Raw genomic sequence first — 20,042 nt, 5'->3', positions numbered from 1 at the left:
AAACGGCTAGGAGTAATCATCGGCACGTTTTTCCCCGAATCTTGCTTCGTGACCTTCAAGGAATCAATACCCATTACTCGCAACGTTCCAATCCCTGTATCTTGGGCTAATCAATCAGATACGAACGTGCCCACCGAGATATTCGTCACGTCGGTTAATCTTCTCGTACCAATTCGTGACGATTTTGGACTCCAGTTGCAGGCTATAAATAGTGGGCCTATTACAATCAAGACTTTACCACTCGACTTTGAATTTTAACCCCTCATTCTCTAGAGAAATCTCCTTTCTTTTATTGTGCCGATTGACGATGAAATCCAGTGCCTCGTCACCAACCTTGAGTGCTCACAAGTTCAAGGCCTTATGGAAGGAGATTATCTCCTACCTGGGCCTGACCTATGCCGTTCTGGTCCTCAAGCCCCAGGCGGTAGCCAAGGTCGAGAAGCTGATTCGTAAAGGGAGACCCGATGACCTGCCTTCCGATCATCCTTTTCTTGCTGACTATGAGGAATTCGTGACCGTCTTCGAGCATGGGGTGTCCCAGTTCCAGGACAATGGGAAGGCCATCCATGCATACTTTGTTACGGAACGCTTGTCCGAGAGTTTCAAGGAGGAGATCAAGCATGCTGATGTGGTGTACAACACACTCTCTGACGTGCAGGGCCAACTCCACTCCTCCCGAGAGCATCTTGATAAATATCGGGAGCCGATTGTTGAGCGGATCTGGGGGGCGGAGAAAAGACTGAGGCGAGGAGTTCCTTGCCCCGAAAAGGATGAAATCGAGGTTGACCTCTCGATGGATTTACGTTGTGAAATCTTTGTCAACTCCGCTTCCACATCCTTGGGCAGAATGGCCGAGAAGTCAGATGAACTGGTGGAGTCCCACCTTGAGCTTATCCGAGGGCTCAACAAACGGCTGTCGAACCTGGAGGAGATGCTCTCCAAACTCGAGGAGGCTAAGGAGTAGGCTGAAGTGGCGAATCAGCGCTTGGAGGAGCGGATGCAGCACTTTATGGCCCGTTTTAGAGAACATGTCGGTCTCGACCTGGGAGAGTGAAAGAAGCTGGCGGGTCTGGGTTTGGAAGGAAGGAAGGAAGGAGGGAAGGAAGAAGAAGAAGAAGGAGGAGGAGAAGAAGAAGAAGAAGAGAGGGAAAGAAGAAATCCAAAATCTGTCTTTTGCTTGTGAATGAAACTAAACTTACTCGAAACTTTCAGTCTCTTCTTCCTCCATATCTCGCATCTCCCACATAGTAGGATAATACTTCTTCAAATATTTACTATTGATAGTATGGGGAAATTCCTTTCCGTCGATGTCCATTAATCGATAAGCATTTCCGACAAATGCTTCGGCTACCATGAATGGTCCTTCCCAAGTTGGTGACCATTTACCAAACTTTTCACTGTCCAAACTCGTTGACAAAATGGTCTTCCAGACTAGGTCGTCAATTTCGAACTGTTTATGCTTTACATGTTTATTATATGCTTTGGCAACTCTATCTTTCTGGAGGATTAGCTTTTCCAGGGCAATCGCTCTGTTCTCTCCTAATTCATCAACATTGGCGGACATTAACTCGTCATATTCCTCATTGGCCAAGTTATTTTGAAGTTTGACTCGTAGAAACGGCAAAGGACACTATAAGTGCCATAACTTGTGTACGGCGCTCACTTTGGTGCCATAACTTTTTTTCGGATCACTTTGGTGCGAAGTCGGAGGAAAAATGATCACTTAAGTGTCATAACTTTTTTTGGATCACTTTAGTGCTAAAATTTTGAAAAACGATCACTTAAGTGCTAAAATTTTGAAAAACGAACATTTAAGTGCTAAAATTTTTGAAAAACGATCACTTAAGTGCCAATCTCCGGCGAGACTCCGGCGAGCCACGTCGGCTTCAAAATTAATAAAAAAATGCCACGTCGGATTTCCGGCGAAAAATTGTGTACGGCACCGGATTTGGCACTTAAGTGATCGTTTTTCAAAAATTTTAGCACTTAAGTGATCGTTTTTCAAAATTTTTAGCACTAAAGTGATCCAAAAAAAGTTATGGCACTAAAGTGAGCGCCAGGTACACAAGTTATGGCACTTGTAGTGTTCTTTTGCCCGTAGGAACTGAATCGTAACTTCAACAGGGAGAACTGCCTCTTGTCTATAAGTGAGCATAAATGGGCTAGCTCCGGTAGCAGTCTTTTTAGACGTTCTATAAGCCCATAATACTGTCGACAACAACGCATGCCAGTCTCTGGGATTATCCTCCAGGTGTCGTTTAATTAGTGCGATGATGGCTTTGTTGGAGGCTTCAGCTTGGCCATTGGCTTGGGCATAATAAGGAGTTGAATGAATCATTTTGATGCCTCTAGCCTTGGCGAAACTAATTACCTCTTTTCCAGTAAAAATCGTGCCTTGGTCCGTAGTTATAGATTCTGGAATGCCAAATCGATGGATAATACGCTCCTCGATGAACTCTTTCACTGTTTTTTGTGTTATATTCTTATACGAGGCCGCTTCAACCCATTTGGTAAAATAATCGGTAGCAACCAAAATGAAGCTATGTTTTCTTGATGAAGGGGGTAGATTTTTCCTATTATATCCATCGCCCAGCCCCTAAATGGCCAAGGTTTGATGATAAGTTTCATTACGGCTACAGGAACATGTTGAATGGGTCCGTACCTTTGACAAGCTTCACATCCCTTAATATAACTTATGCAGTCTCGGGTAATAGTTGGCCAAAAGTAACCATGTCGACGGAGCAACCACTTCATTTTTATCCCTGATTGATGAGCTCCACATATGCCCTCATGGACCTCGGCCATTGCTATCACAGATTCTTGTCATCCCAAACATTTGAGTAATAGCCCGTCCACAGTCTTACGATATAACTCGTCTCCAATCATTAAATAATTAAAGGCTTTTCTTTTGAAATTTTTATCAGTAGAGACTGGGTTGTTGAGATACTCTATAAATGGGGTTCTCCAATATTGGACTACTACTTCGTCAACATTCGTGTTGTCGATAAGAGTTTCTGTCGATTGTGTAAACATAACTCTATTGTCCATTGATGGTAAGACCTTGGTCTGAGTAATCATATGGCCAACAAGCTCTTTTGATATTTTATAACCGGAAGCCATTTGTGCTAAATCATTGGCCTCCGCGTTATGTTCTCTTTTAATATGGATCAACTCAAAGTCGTCAAAGTGATTTAGAAGCTCTTTGGCCAGTGAATAATAAGATATAATATTCTCGTTAAGACACTGGTACTCCCTAGATAATTGCTTTATCACTAATTGAGAATCCCCTATAAATTTGACGAAACGTATTTTCATGTCGGCCAAGATGTTTAAGCCAACAATTAAGGCCTCATATTCGGCCTGATTATTGGAACACTCAAAATTCATTTTGAACATAAGTTTCATTTTCTGTCAATGAGGGGATATTATCATGATCCCAGCCCCAGCAGACCCAAGGGTACTGGATCCATCGAAGTAAAGCTGCCATGGGACCACGTGAACGTATCCCTCACAACTTTCATCTCGTGCTCCAGGATATTTCGTAATGAAATCTGCTATGGCTTGTCCTTTTATTGCCTTAAGTGGTACATAGATCAAATTTATTTTGGTCAAAGCAAACGCCCACTTGGCAATTCGGCCTTTAACAATAGGCCGAGTCAACATGTACTTAATTACGTCTGTTTTACATATCACATGTACCGTAGTCGGCAGCATATAATGACGTAATTTTGTACATGCATAAAATAATGACAAGCATAGCTTCTCAATTGTAGTGTATCTGGTTTTGGGATCATTCAACATCCGACTCAAATAATACACTGCTTGCTCTTTGCCTTCACCATTCTTCTGCGCCAGCATACATCCGATGGTAGTATCGGTAGCGGCCAAGTACAATTTCAATGGTTGACCCGCTCTTGGCGGCATCAATACTGGCGGATTAACCAAGTACCGCTTGACTTGGTCAAAAGCATGTTGATGTTTGTCTTTCCATACAAACTCTTCTTGACTTTTTAACTTCAACAATGGGGAAAACACCTCAATTTTTCCTGACAAGTTAGCGATAAATCGACGGAAAAAATTTATCTTCCCTAAAATCATCTGTAGCTACTTTTTGGTTGTGGGGGGCGGCAATTCTAAGATGACCTTAGCTTTATTCTTATCAATTTCAATTCCTCTTTGATTAACCAGGAACCCTAAGAAGTTACCAGCCTTCACTCCAAAAGCACATTTTAATGGATTCATTTTCAGGTCGAATTTCTGCATCCTAATAAAAGCTTGTTCTAAATAGTTTAAATGACGTACCTAGTCTGACTTGACAATAATGTCATCGATGTAAATTTCCATAAATTCTCCAATCATATCATGAAAAACAAAATTCATGGCCCTTTGGTAAGTCGCTCCTGCATTCTTTAATCCAAATGGCATAACGAGTCATTCAAAAGTACCAATGGCCCCAGGACATCTAAATGCAGTTTTATGGACATCTTCTTTAGTAATGAATATTTGATTGTAGCCTGAATGATCATCCATTAATGACATAATTTCATTTCCAGAAGCTGAGTCAACTAACATATCCGTCATTGGCATCTGGTACTCATCCTTGGGGGTGGCTGCGTTTAAGTCTCGAAAATCAATACCGACACGTAACTTCCCATTCTTTTTCTTTACTGGGACTATATTAGACAACCACTCGACGTACCATGCCGTTCTAATAAACCCTGCTGCTAGCAACCGCTCGACTTCTTCTTTTACTTTAAGGATAACCTCCGGGGCGAATCGTCTGGGCAACTGTTTATGGGGCATGAGCCCCTTTTTTTATAGGTAGTCGATGTTCGATGACATCTCTGCTTAATCCTGGCATTTCTTTATAGTCCCAGGCAAAACAATCCATATACTTCTTCAAGAGTCTTATCAACTGAGCTTTGAAGTCATCATCGATCAACGAACTTATGTAAATAGGACGATGTTCGTTACCTAGCCTAAGGTTGATCTCTTGTAACGGATCTTGAGCTTCAATTGATTTTTCAATTTCTTTTAGGGAAAAAACCATCAAAAACCCCAAACTTTCCCACTTGTGACACATTTACCCCGAACTTTTTTTTGTGACACCAAAAACCCCAAACTTTGTTATTTGTGACACATTTACCCCGATATACATTGTCCATGGGCATTTTCGTCTTTTAGCTTTTTCTTTTTACTTTTTTTTTCTTTCCGGCGAGGGGGCCCTCGCCGCGGGCGAGGCTCGCCTCGCTCGCCCAGTGCGAGGAGAGCCTCGCGGCCGGCGAGGCTCGCCTCGCTCGCCCAGGCGAGGAGAGCCTCGCCGGCGCGGCAAGCCTCGCCCGCCGGGCGAGGAGGGCGAGGCTCGCCGGCGGCGGGCGAGCCTCGCCCTCCTCGCCCTCGCTCGCCCGGGCGTCGGGCGAGCCTCGCCGGCGCCGGCGGGGCTCGCCTCGCGGGCGAGCGAGGGCAAGCCTCGCCCGACGCCATCGAGGACGGCCCTCGCCGGATCTGGCGAGGAGCCCTTGCCGGAAAGAAAAAAAAAATTAAAAAGAAAAAGAAAAAGCTAAAAAGACGAAAATGCCCATGGACAATGTATATCGGGGTAAATGTGTCACAAATAACAAAGTTTGGGGTTTTTGGTGTCATAAAAAAAAGTTCGGGGTAAATGTGTCACAAGTGGGAAAGTTTGGGGTTTTTGGTGGTTTTTTCCCTTTCTTTTATGGGTGACTCTTCAAATTCAAGGATTCCATCGACAGTTTCTGCGGATTGTTCTGCGAGCTCGGCCCGATAGGCCGAATACCTCTCAATGAGGTCTTTTGACAATATAAGGTTCTCCATGGACAATCTCATTTAATTGTGCTGCCAGTTGACTCTTCAGGACCCACTCAATGATCCCTTTGTCGAAACGGCAGAATGCAATACTATTGGAGTCAATGAGAGGTGGCTTACTGATGGATATATTTTCTTCCAGTGTCAATTGGCGAGTTGGAGATGCATGTATATAGGTTGTCTATAATTTGGTGTTTGCTTTGACGTATTCCACCTTATCTCCATTCCAAAATGATAGCATCTGATGGAGAGTTGATGGTACGTATTGATTACCATGGATCCAATCTCGACCTAATAGTAAATTGTAAGACCCATCTGCATCAACCACACAAAAGGACGTTCTGGAAGTTTTGGTGCCCACGGTTAAGTCAGCAATGAAGATTCCTTTAGCTTCGGAGATTTCTCCAATAAAGTCGGACAATTGAATGTTCGATGGAATAATCTCCTCATCATGTCTTCCCAATTTCTTATAGAAACGATATGGAATGAGATTCAGTGTAGATCCACTGTCTACTAACACTCGAGACACTAGTCGGCCATTAACTTTTGCGTTGATATTCAGGGCCCTTAAATGGTTTGAACCTTTGGGTAGAGGTTTTTCAAATTCAACTACCTCATCTATGTCAAAGTGAAATTCTGCTTTTTCTTTCTCTTCCATTGTAACTTCTGTTGGAAGATCTGGCTCCACCGTCGTAACCCGAAGGTTCGATGGAAGGCATACTCGAACCATGCAAGAGCTCAACGACGAGATTGATCTTGGCAATTGTTGTGGTTCGTATCGCGCAGGCTCAATGTCTTGCTTTGGTGAAGACTGCTAAGGTCGATCAGGTGTCGACGCTTGAATTCCCAATTTTCTTTTCCAGACTAAGTTTCTACGCTTAGGGTACTTTGGCTTGACCTTTTGTTCTGCGATCAAGGTTGGTCTAACCTGCTTGATGTGAACTTGACCTACTTGTTGTTGGAGCTGAGACTCTTTTCTTTTCCTCAGCATTCTCCTTTTTTGAGTTCGCGTCAGATTTGAACTGCGATTATGAGTTTGGCTGGCCTCATACCATTGACCTACAAGTGGGTCTCTTGGCACTTTCAGGATTTGTCGACGTGGTGGATGAGAGTCTGTGTGAAGATCCTCTCGATCAGGGAAGTTAGAACCTCATCCACTTGGCTCAATCTTCTCATTGTATGAAGGTGGTGGAGCATAACTAACATAATAATCAAATTTACCATTAGGCTCTCCCAAAGTGCCGATAGTCAGATCACCTTCTTCGTACCTTTGCTTGAATGGCTTAATAGCCTTATTACGGCTTCGACGACCTTTATGGTGATTAACACCCCTAGAAGGAGTTTGTTCATCATATGAATCAATGAGGACCAAATCACGGAATCCGTCGACAACCTCACTACGCGGACGTCTTTGACTTTTGGAGTAATGTTTCTCTTGCTCCAACAGTCGTTTACATTTTTCGCAAAAACGATACGGTTGATGCCCCCTGGACTTTGTTCTTAATGACACCATCCCTGCCATTACAGAAAAAGGATCGACATCAACTTCCATCGGGGACTTACCTTTGTCCTCAGAGAATTTTATCTTCCCTTGCTTAATAGCTTCCTGGACGTTTCTTTTAAATATAAGGTAGTCATTGGTGGCATGGCTCCATGAATGATGCCATTTACAATACTTCTTTCCCGCTAACTCTTCTTTGGTAGGTAAAACCTGACCCTCTGTCAGTATGATCTGTCCGTCGGCTAATAATAAGTCAAATATTTCCTCTGTCTTATTGATATCAAACGAATAAAAAAATGGGTTCCTTAGCCTTGGACATAAGGTTGGATCTTTCTTTAACCCTTGCTGGCTTTAGAGCCTGGCAGATGTATGGCTTATCAATCACCATTTTAGTGAGAGCCACATCTTCTATATCTGCTGATTCAGTTTCATTCTTGCTCTCGTCAGCATCAGCCCAACGAACTTCACCCCGTCGACCATACCTTTTGTCTTTTTCCTGAAGGAGACTTTCATGCTTAGTAGCTATGGTTGACAACTGGAATAGATCTGAATATGGTTGTCCAACCATTCTTTCTCGGATTTCAAACTTCAGTCCATTAAAAGCGAGATCCGCAAAAGTCTTTTCAGGTAAAGGGACTAAACACTTATTCCTTGCCCTTTTAAATTTGGAAATGAACTGATCGACAGATTCGTTAGCTAACTGTCTCATGATCGAGAGATCAGCCACCGACAAATCTGGTACATCCCTTTGAAATTGGCAATGAAATAACCTTTCCATTTGTTCCCATGATGTAACCGAATTTGCAGGTAAAGCGGTATACCATGTAAACGCGGTTTTTGACAAGGATAAGGGAAATAACCTCAGCTTCCAATAATCAGCATGAGCCGCATCACCACATTGAGCCAGAAAACGATTAACATGTTCAAAAGTGGACTGATGTTCCTCTCCAATGAACAATGTAAATTCTGGTATTTTAAAACCCCTTGGATATGGTATAGTATCCATCCAATCAGGATATGATTTTTATAAATGTTTGGGAGGTATCCCATATTATGGCCAAATCCCCTCATCACGGGGTCCACTACTAATGGATTTCGTACTTGACCCACGACGGGCGCAGGAGCTACAACATAATTAGGTGGTAATGACTGGTTCAGATTTTGATGAGGCAATTGGTAGAATGGCTACTGTGGTAACTGTGGCTGTTGTTGAGGTGGTGGCTGCATTAGCTGTGACACGTTGTGAGCAATCATATGTGGGTTGATTGATGGGTTTAACTGTGCTGGCAATGGTTGCTGGGCTTCAACATTTGGACCCATAGGGGGTGGAAAATGCTGATTTACGTTAGGCACTGGAGGTTGGGGTGGATGACATTGTGGTTAAATGTTTATCTGTTGGATCTGTTCTTGGCCCCTAGACAAAGGTGTTGCAAGATTCTGAACATCTAGGACTACAGGTGGAGGATTTACCTGGATCACAGGGAGGCCTTGTACCTGAGCAACCTGATGTCCTCTTTGGAGGTTTTCATCGATCACCGATTGTCGAGCAATTCCTCCATTTAGGTCCGCGCTAGCGTGCGGTAATTCTTCGCTGGGTGCTATTGGCAAGGTTTTGCCCCTTGGTAATATTCGAATGGGTGGGATCGTAGACGTAGTTTGCATCATTGTTCCAAACTGTATTGCAGGACCCCCTAATGCTAATGGAGACGCTATTCTCAGTTGGGTCGGTGCGATGGACCCTCCATGTTGATCTTGCGTGCATTCATGATAAATGTTAATGATCAAAGGCCTAACCACTTCAGTCATACGCTTTACCACATAATCAGCGAACTCGTTCTGAGTTTCTTCAATAGTCCGCCTCATGGTAGAAAGTGCAACTGGTATGAGCTCAGTTTGCCTTCTATCTTCAATAAGCTGCCTCGACATATTTGCGACCTCCTCTCGAGATTGATTAGCAACCTCGGTATGAAGAAGTTGAGCGGATGATGTCTCAGCACGAGTATTATCTTCCGTCATCGATGCAGTTTGTTCGTTAGTAGTATTATCCGAGTTGGTTCTACTCCGGGTGCGTGGCATAGCACTCTCTCAACTTAACTCAATAATAGTCCCACCGGGCGTGCCAAAAAGATGTTTCGCCGGTTTTTACTCCGTTGAAAATCTTTCACCGAACGCTGCGTTTCAGATTTTATTAAGGGAGACTAGGGTCTTGAGTCAAGCTTGGACAGAGAATGTCAAATGCGTTTATTAATCCCAATTTAGATTTTACACCCTGACTCGATATGATGCCAACTCGACAATACTAACAATGAAACAACAACTTGCAAATGTTGAAATTAAGCTATGTTGGAATCTAATCAACGACACAACTAATATGCGACATTACCATTCAAAGTACGCCAGAATTTAATCAATGACGTAACTTGAGAGAATATGGCTGGAATCTAATCAACAGCTATATTCCAAACACAACGCCAGAATTTAATCGACGACGCTGAACTAGTGGCACAACATTGAAATTTAATCAACAATGCTGAACCCGATAAAGACCCTCGTCGGAATTGAATCTACGACACAGAATCTGAAGGTTGCAACTAAAACTACTCCTAATGCGCTAAGAATAAAAGCTAGATAAAAGATGTGTTGTGTTATTTTCTCGAAGAGGTCCTTTCTACGTTGGAAATCCTTGAGTATTTATAGAGCAGCTTGATAACTGTTGACCGAACACTTCTCCTTGAAAGTCGTTTTCCACTTCCTTACGTTTCGCGCTTTAACCGCTTCCTGACTTATCGATGTTGCTTACGCTCCTTGGGCATCACGTAATAGCTGATTTTCTTCCACGTGTCTCTTTGTTTCTTGCTATTTTCTAAGTGCCATTCTTTAACTTTCTTGATCTTCACGCCCACGGTCATATCTTTACTTTCTGACACGTGTAAATGGATTTTTCGCCACGTGTCACCATGATTTCAGACCACGTGCAAAACTTGTTATTTTGGACTTGTCGACGTCACGTGCAAAACTCGTGATCTTGAATTTGTCGACATCTCGTGAAAAGCTTGTGATCTTGAATTCGTTGGTGTCACGTGCAAAGTTCGTGATTTCGGACTTGTCGACACTTCCATGACGTGTCCCGTCGATATTTACCTCAAGTCTTCTCAATGCTTCTGGGCCTGACTCACGCCCTTTTATGGATTTATGCCATGTGGGCTGTACTTTATATTTTTTGTGACTTGTAACCAGCCCGCTCCCACCATGGGTAATTTTGAGTGTCAACACCTTCAAATCTTTTTCTTCCCTGGAGAGACCCTCTATTTATTTTACATCTCGGTATTCCGAGGTCCGGACATGGACCAAGATAGTAGTAATGTAAAGATGGAAATCCACGATGCGCGCACGCGTTAGGATCGATGCTGAAACGGACAGCCTAATGCATGCACGTTCAATCCCACATCGGCGAACAGGTCATGGATGAAATTGGGGAATCCAACAGCAGAGCGTACCCTCGGTTGGACGGAGAAGACAGATTAGGTCGATGGCGTAGCTAGATCGGGCTAGCATAGTACGAGGAACATCGAACCGAGTATGTCCCAAAAAATGATCTAAATTAAAATTAAAATTAAAAACAAATTTTAAAAAAAGAAAAAGAAAATAGAAAAGGAGGAGAGGGACGATGAGTTGGCGCGATTCATTGAAGAGATATGGATTGACACGACTGTGTAGGTTAATGCGTGCCCGATGTTTGGCCCTTCGCTCGAGGAGAAAATATTCAGTGATTAGCAAACACTTCCGGTCATTGCGATCTAAATCAACATCACTCGGGACGCGGTACCGGACGTGTCGCCTTTTGCCCCCGTGCTGTTGTTGTCCTTCGTACCACTCTTCATGCCACAACGAGATAATAGCATAAAAGATTCGTTGATTCCAATCCAATGTGCGATGTTGTCCTTGAACATTTTGTTTGTACTATCGATATGTAACGTCATCCCTAATTTTTTTATTTGTTTAATATGACCCCTAAATTATTGATAAATTGTTCGATATAGTTCTTAAGTTATATGAAAATGTTTTAAAAGTCAAAGATCGCATTGAATATTGAATTAAAGTTCATGCACTCATTGAATAAATTAAAAGTTTAGGGACAACATTGTATATTTGACCAATGTTTAGAAATCGCATTGAATAAATTAAAAAAGTTAAAAGAAATTTAGAGATAATTTGTGTTGTTTTTCATAAAAGATTGATAACGTGAAGGAAAAAAAAAACAGAAACAAAAATACAAAACGGAGGCGGAGATTGCCGTGTCTAACGAGAACCGTTGATTGATGACGATGGCTTCTAATGATCCAACGGCGACGCCTCTCATCCTAGATGGGGGCTGAAAACGGAAAAATATGGAGAGGGCCCAGATTTCATTTATGGGCCCAATTTCCAGGCCCCAATTAGAGCTTTTTATGGGCTTTGTGGGCCCCCATGTTGAAGAGGACGTGACGTGGCATGGCTTCTTGTCATATCATGACCTGTCGAGATCCTATGCTGTAGGATTTTTTGTTTTGTTTTGTTTTGTGTTTTGGTTGCTATCCATAATAAACAGTCCCTGTCAAAGGCAGACTCGAAAGGGCCCTAAGGAGTTTTCTTTCTTTGGCTACTCCCGGTTTACGTTGGCCCGCCTTACACGAACAGTTGGATCGCGTGGATCGTACGTGAGCCTGAGCGCATCTGACCGTTCATGTAAAGCGGGCTAACGAAAGCCGGGGGGAATACCCGATAACTTCCCTTGTTAGTTTACACGTGACAACAACCCAAGCTACCAATCACGTCGTCCTTGTTATCATTGCTACTCGCCAATATTCCTTATTGTTGAATGTGAATAACTCTGATTGATTAAGCTTCATGTTGTTTGCCTTTTAGAGTTTTACCGGACTTTAGGGGGCTTATGTGACCCCGAGGGACCTAAGAATGATACACTCGTACATGTTTCAAATTAGGCCGAATGGGTTCTTATTCTATTATACTAAGACTAGATGACTATTTCTCGTGTAATATGATTGATTCTACCTTCATAAAATACCAGGGTTAAGGCACAAGCTATGCATATAGGTGGTTACGCATAGATAAATTGTAAGCGGTGATTACTTGGTTGGTTAAGGATGCGATGTGAAGAAAATTTTTGGAAATATGTGAGTGAGACAAAAAGCTAATTTTCCTTCAATAGCATAGATGATAGATACTAGGCAAAACTCAAAAGCATGGGGAGATAGGGAAGATACATTTGCATGATGTGACAATATGTGATCTCTTCTGTAATTAATGGAATATCAGTTGCTACCAACATAATACAAAGCTACCCAGAGATCCCCCTCCACAATAAGACCCAAGTCCATCCAATCCCTCCCTTATAAAGAAGGACCAAAAACAGAGACAAGCAATTACAATTTATAAACGATAATAATTGAAAAAAAAAATTGGGTCAAAAGTGTTGTCTTTGAGTTTTCCTTGGCTTCTACACTGCATCAGATAAGAGTTTCTTCAACAGTCTTCTTCCTCTTCTTTTTTTTTATCACCTTTTGGAATCTACTACTTTCAGAAACCAACACCTTTCTTCAAACTTAAACAATTTGGGCTTCATGTTGTGCAAAATCACAAGCCTCTCCCACCAAGTCCGAGGCCTTCGTCGACTCCCTCTCCCAATCAGTCTTGTATATCACCAACAACATTGAGGCCACGCAAGCAATCTGAGCTGCCAAAAGCCCATAACAAAGGCCCAAAAACCCCAATCCCCACACAAAGGCCAAGACCATGGCCACTGGTGCACCCACTAGGTAAAAAGAGCAGAAGTTGATGGCTGCCCCAACGCCAGGCCTTGCACTCCCTCTAAGAACCCCACAGCTTGTGGTTTGTGGACAATTTGCAAGCTCACACAGTCCTATTAATGGCAGCACAACCATGGTCAGCTCTAGCACCTCACTATCACTCGTGAACACTGTTCCCCAAGCTCTCCTACCTAAGGTTGTCCATAGTAACCCAAATAGTGAAGCCACCAATGCCAATCCTAGGGCAGTAATGGTCGCCAAGCGTGCCCTATATGCCCGTCCCGCTCCGAGCTCGTTCCCGACCCTGCTCGAGACCGAGGCGCTCAAAGCGGTCGGTAGCGAGTAGAGGAGCGAGGTGGTTTGGATTACGATTGCGGCGGTCGCGAGAGCGACGCGGGGGCGAGGAAGATAGCCGGCTAGAATGGTCATGAGCTCATACCACCACCACTCCAAGCAAACTCCTAAACAGCTAGGAATGGCGAGGCTGAGTAGTTGCTTCCATTCCTTTTTTAGTGAGGCATTAGAGGTACCTAAAGAGATTGGCCACGGGCGGGATGATGTTAATAAAACTTTCATATCAATCTCCTCCTCATTGGGAGTGATGGTCCTAGTCCTAGTGTAGAGCATGAATAGAAGAAGAAAAATGAGGGTGTTGAAATTGGTAGCGAAGTTCGAGATAGCGATGCCGGGGATGCCAAGATCCAAAGTGAAGGCCAAGAAGATGGTTAGAGGAACGTGCACAAGAATAGCTAGTAAGGAGCACCACATTAGTGGCCGTGTGGTCCCTTTGCTTCGGAGATAGATACGAGATGGATGGAGAAGGCTATTGGCCACAAGATCGGGCAGTGCGAAGCGGCAGAAGAGGCCGGCGACCCGCGCGATGTCAGGGCTTTGGTTGAGGATGAGCATGAGGGACTCGAGGTTGACCCACAGGAACCCAATCGGGATGGAGGCAAGCAAGAGCATGAGGATTGTCCTTCGTAAGGTCGAGTGGACTAGGGACAAGTTGTTGGAACCAAAAGCCTGGCTGCACAAGGGCTCCATCCCCATGGCGAGGCCCGAGAGGACGGAGTAGCCGGTTATGTTGGTGAAGCCGATGGCCAGCGCGCCCCCCGCCAGCTCGAGGCTCCCGAGCCTCCCGATGGAGGCCACCAAGACCATGTTCTTGAGATAATTCACTATGCTCACTGCCAGAATTGGGATACCAATGTCTGCCATTCTCTTCAGCTCCTCCACTGCCTGTTAAACAAGTCAAGAACAAGAAGATTCAAGAACAAGCATAGGCTTAACATAGCAGAGTTCTGACATAATAAAATTTCAAGGATTTCATAAGGGTCATTCGTATATACCTCGGGCACTGTTGGATATTTTTTATCCTGTTCTGCTTCAACCATACTTTTCTTCGGGTTTCTGTTTGGCACACTTTTCTCTGTTCTTGTCTGGTGTTTCTGTGTTGTCGGAGAGAGTGAAGTAGCAAGGAGAGCAGTATTGTGCAGGAGGTTTCTGTCGTTGTTAGGAACAATCGAGATATCATCTTGGTTTTTATAAGGTGGCAATGCATGGTGGTGGTCTAGTGGCTGAGCACAGCAACTTATCATCTGTGCTTCCTCTCTCTCTCTCTCTCTCTACAGAGACAGAGTCCTCCATAATATAATCAGACCCTTTTAACAATCAATCCTAATTGAAGATATAATGGGACATACACCAGCCATAAGAAACGACCCATAATCCAGAATTTAATGTGCAATTAGACGGCCACTTGTATGCCTACCAGCTCTTGCAAAACCAAAACATATTCAAAATCTCTCGATTTGCCCAATCAATAAATAACGAGTTAACACGACTCGTCCAAAGACGAGCATCATGGATCGTTTTAAACTAAGGTGATAAGAGCAGAGTCATCCACGTTCCGCCACTTCAAATCTTGGCTTGTCATTTTTCCAGCATCAACGGGCATCTATTGAAAAAAAAATATCGATAGCACACACATGCTGTATTACTAAAACTGGTATGATCATGTGAGGGAACATGTCAGTTGTTTCGATGCATCTCTCAAGGTTCCTTTTCTCTTATGTATATGGTGACTGAGGACAACTGTAAGGCATGTGCTCCACCGTAAGCTTCTAAGATATCCCCCCATGTGTTTCTTTTCCATAAGTGTATGAAAGGCACTTGAACTGGATGATCAATTTTACAAGCACTTCTTTCTCTCTTTGTTTTGGTAGAAGTACCAAAAACTACAATTTGACTTTTAGGATATGCCAACCCTTATCCATTGGAAACGTATCATATTATATGATGTGGTGAACAAAACCTATCAAAGCAAAAACGAATTCATATTGATGATCGTGGGTTAGGGTCCTCGTGCGAGTGTCATTACTTCAAGTTAAGTGATGGCTTGATCTAGAAGAAAGAGAGAATCTTGAGTCTATATTAAGAGGAGATTGATCGTCCTGATTAGTGGGTTTCTTTTGATCATGACGATATGGCCAATTTTCCGAACATATCATGCGTTGCGAAACTCAATGAGTCTTGACTATATGGGCAAATCGTGAATATAATCACATTATCATCATAGGAAAGCGCGAAACATTTTGCTAAAGTGAGATATTTCCCCACTCTTGCGTAGGGCCTCTAAACAATAAGCAGGAAGTGGGAGGAGGGTCTATTGCTCTGCATTCACATCAACCTACAAATCAAGCAATTTTTGGTTAATTAGATCACAAGCAAAGAGCCCTTTCGCTTTGTTTTATTAAAAAAAAAAAAAAACCAAGCACGTGGAAGTCTTTTCTTTCTTTCTTGCCTTTTCAATTGATTTGCAAGATGATATCTTGCCCTGCACTTCTGAACTTTTCAGCGTGGTCTGGTGTTAACAATAGCGAAAATCTCAAAAGCTGCACCTGCACTTATGTGACTGTTCTAGGTCTCTTGATTCTGTAATGTCATGGTTCTATAGCTCATCACGCTTTTGAGTTTGAACTGCATGTTGGAAAAAGCCGTTTCAACACTTCAGTCAAAGATTTTGGACGGCTGCCTATCCAATAGGAGTTTTAAAACATTTGAACCGTCACATGGTAATATTTCATGGTATATTCCTTCCTAACCCTAGTTCTACTGTGGAAAAGCTAGTTTTACTGATGATGGAAGTCCTCTCTCTCTCTCTCTCTCTCTCCATAATGACCTAAGTAATCAATGCTAACTTGAAAATCCTTGGCCTGTCACACTTGAATGGAGCCACATGCATGTGCGTCTAGTTACACCAACTAATCTAAAAGCCATTCTATCCTCGTCAAACAATCATTATGCCCGGCTTCATTCTATTGTTCTCCCCATTTGATTTCATATAATCTCTTTACCTGAGCGTGTTATACGAATCGACATGCACTTAGTACATAACGGACCATCTCGGATATCTCTTCAAATGTCTTGAGACACCGTGACGATTCGTGTGAAGCACGCCTGTTAAAGTAATAGACATGCTTTCGTATCGATAAATTGACGGGAAATGCACTGCTCTGGATAACATTCTTCTGTGCACACTGGAAAACTTGACTTGATATACAAGGCAAAGTAGGGAAAAGATCTCATGATAATATGAACGGGTCATTCTTGTGATAGCAACACTAGCCTTTAGCTTCTCATCATGACGAGAGGAGCTGGTCAACGGTAACATCTCCTTTGCATTTGATTTAGATTTGTTAATAAGCTTTTATCATTGGTCCCAAGGTCGGTCTCACCTATAGCAAGCAAGAATAGCTCAAACCACCACGAATCCAAAAACACAAAAAAAGGAGGAGGAAAGAAAACATCAAACAACCATTCTCCCCCAACCAATGACAGAGCATGGATCATCAAGTAGTCTAAAGCTCAATCCTTCCATTATTGACTAATATCTAATCGACCACCCCCATTAAACTTTTTCCCCCTTCCTCTTGAGTATCTCGAGCTTTCCATTGATATCGATAGCAAAAAATGTTCGGGTGTAAGAATTTGTGTACACAAGCACGCGCATCTAGAAATTGTCGATCATTCATATGGCACGTCGGATACGTGCAGTTGGATTTCGTGAACATGTTTGCCGCTCTCTAATGTTATTAGAGAGACATAACGAGAATCAAAAGTAATGTCGCCGACAGATGATCAAGAATCCTATTTATAATTTGACTAAAAATTGTTAACCTACATACGTCTCCCCTAACATTAAGTGCCACTGCCCCACTCCCATATATAGCCACTCTCTTCCTGTTAGAAAGGCAAATGTTTCATAGCCAACGGGTATAGTCTAAATAAGTCATCAACCATGAGCTGGTCAAGAACATGAGATGATTACAAAGATGTACTGAATCAAATTAGGGTTTCTGGTGGGTCCATGAGCTTGACATTTCTTACTAGATATAGCACTATGATCACATCGTACACTACTTGGTCAACTTACTTTGTTTTATTTGGATACAAAGTGTGATGGTCTCCTCCCAACAATCGGAAAACGTTAGTGGGGGAGCATCTCCGTCAATGCTCAAAGACATCGTCCACATTGTCTGGTCTCATCAACTTGCCATGCTAATAGTGTTTACATCTACCTATTTTGCTCATCCTTAATCTTGTCAAAAAAGAAAAGAAAAAGCACACACCCAACAACAACAAGAATCAACGAGTTGATGCTGCTCACCATTCCACCATTTACAATCTTGGTATATAAGAATAGAACTAACGATCCATTTCCTTGAAGGAAAACTATTTTTGGAAATTTGTTTTCCAACTTTCTGGTGTTTGGATAATGAAAAGCTAATCGATTTACGGAAAATATTTTCTATGAACTAAAAATAAGAAGTTTTAGGGGAAAACAACTTCTCTTTCTAGTAAGAATGAAACCGCTTTTCTTAAACCACAAAACAAATGAAAACTAAATAATTTTCTTGAAAATGATTTTCATGAAAATATTTTTCTATATCACGAAATTTTCTGTGAAACAAATGCATCCTTGAGATCGGTTGATCTTATATATGATGAGTCATAAGTTGTTAAAAAACTAATTTGTTTGATGGTCCTTACACCATTTTTCCCGGGATAACATGGGGGTATCTGACTTTTAATCACTCATTGTTAAAGTGTGCTACCATTTAAATCGTCTCAAGATATTCTTGGCACAGTACATTGCGCATCAACATCAATTGAGGATGTGAATGATCCCAATTCAATGTGTTTGGCTTTTGCTACAGAGCTTGGACATTTACTACGTAATGAAGAGAAAAAATGTTTTCTTTACAGATGTCCAAAACCATCAACAGGACTTATTTTTTGGGAAAGCACACAAACCGTCCTATCCATCCATGTGCATTGAGCAAAAGTACTCCAGCACGGGATAGTGGGCATGTCCTCGAGGTTTCATTGAATGATAAACGTCGCGATTTGAACATGGATCCACCATATTTGAACCAAGTACTGAATCACTCAGCTAACATCTAGAGGATGAACAGAAACTGCCTCGAAGAATCGAAAAAACGAAATACGATAAGTTAGTAGTATACAGGTACTGTATCATTTCACAGACATGTCGAACACAGACATTTCATTCATGTACTTTGTATCTTCGAAAGTTCAGAACACTTGCTAGCGCATTGCAGTTTAGCCATATCCTTTGTCTGTGCTTCCGTAAACCCATCTTTATAAGCAATTTAAACATCAATTACTGCAGAAGGAGAGAGAACCAGTGGGATCACGTCGTTTTCGAGCTGATCTTGACTCCACGACCCATCATTTTTCTTTCCAGTTTAGACGCATGGAAAGCAACCCTTCCAGCTGAGGATTGAAAGGGCATATTCTCAACTACTGCTAGCTAGCTAGAGATGCTTCCCGGATCTGTCAAGTGTCAAGGAAGGGGCTATATACCAGAGCACATGCGTGGGCATGTGAGACGAACACGCCTTTAACTTAATCTAGCAAATATGCTCACTCCCCCCTTTGCGATGCATTGTACTTTTCGCAAAAAGCATATGAAAATCCAAAGTGTTTCGAGGAAGGAAGTGAAGATGAAATGGATGGACAAAGCGATAGTTCGCACGTTTATAACGAGGAACGTGATGAATGTGCGTATATGCTCGTAGTAGAATGATGGTGATGTGGATGTGCAGTTCAATCGTGTTTGTCTTGCATGAATGGGGAAACACGTTCGTAGATTCCCACTTCACCATGGATGGAGAGCAAATGGTGAAGGAAGATCACCATTAAGGTGATTAGAGGAATAAATTTGTTACCGTCCAATGAAACCGAATCATACATTTTGAACCATGGAATGATTGACCGTATTCATCGCGCTCTTTACTCTGATCGGATTTGATTGTGTTTGGATATATGGTATTCGGTTACCATCCTTCTAGCGTTTGAATCGAAATTAACGTCTCTCGTTCAAAGTAATCTTGAGGGCCACGGAAATCATCTTGTGGGTAAAGTCTTGCTCGATGCAAACGGCTGCGGCAATTTCTCAATCATGTTCTTTCAGGATTCGGTGAATAAAAAGTCAGGATAAGCTCGCGTTATCCCGTAATAAAAAGGTGGGATGTTTCCTCTAGTCCGCTTCACGATAGGCTAGTCAAGAAGTGCTCTGTAGAAATGAGTGGGGGAGCTCCTCCTTTTTCTTTGGTTGGTAAAACCATGTGAAGCTATTTTGACTTTTGTATGTTCAGTGTTTACGTACGTCTTCAGGGCCTGTGGACTCAACTCCGACTCGTTATTGGGCTTCATATAGCTTTTTGGGCCTGCATGGCCCTTAGTTTGGGTCGGTACTCATCATGCAGGCCTATCCAAGGCAAAACCACTGTTATGATGTTTGCCTGAGAGAGAGAGAGAGAGCGAAAGGGAGGAGAGAGAGAGATGACGACGATGACGAAATCTCATGCCGCCACCGCCAC

The 20,042-nt window shown here is 42.6% G+C and overlaps 1 protein-coding gene across 1 annotated transcript; it reads right to left on the bottom strand.

The window, feature by feature from the left end:
• Positions 1-12,598: 12,598 nt before the first annotated feature.
• LOC115682927 (protein DETOXIFICATION 55) lies at positions 12,599-14,755 on the bottom strand. Its single transcript, XM_030607295.2, has 2 exons — positions 14,484-14,755; positions 12,599-14,373 (listed from the first exon to the last, which is right to left on the bottom strand). The coding sequence occupies exons 1-2, from the start codon at positions 14,730-14,732 to the stop codon at positions 12,931-12,933; spliced, it is 1,692 nt and encodes a 563-aa protein (XP_030463155.2). The 5' UTR covers positions 14,733-14,755; the 3' UTR covers positions 12,599-12,930.
• Positions 14,756-20,042: the final 5,287 nt, after the last annotated feature.

Source organism: Syzygium oleosum, unplaced genomic scaffold (genome assembly GCF_021117445.2).
Source record: "Syzygium oleosum isolate NSW1041296 unplaced genomic scaffold, Sole_v2.1 Sole_v2.06, whole genome shotgun sequence".
Classification (NCBI taxonomy): domain Eukaryota; kingdom Viridiplantae; phylum Streptophyta; class Magnoliopsida; order Myrtales; family Myrtaceae; genus Syzygium; species Syzygium oleosum.
This window is presented reverse-complemented; position numbering and strand designations above follow the sequence as displayed.

What these genes read in the sequence shown, in the direction of transcription:
- LOC115682927 (XM_030607295.2), bottom strand. Translation starts at nt 14,732, where the DNA reads ATGATAAGTTGCTGTGCTCAGCCACTAGACCACCACCATGCATTGCCA. An exon ending in AATATCCAACAGTGCCCGAG is followed by an intron (nt 14,374 to 14,483) that starts GTATATACGAAT and finishes CTTGTTTAACAG; the next exon opens with GCAGTGGAGGAGCTGAAGAG.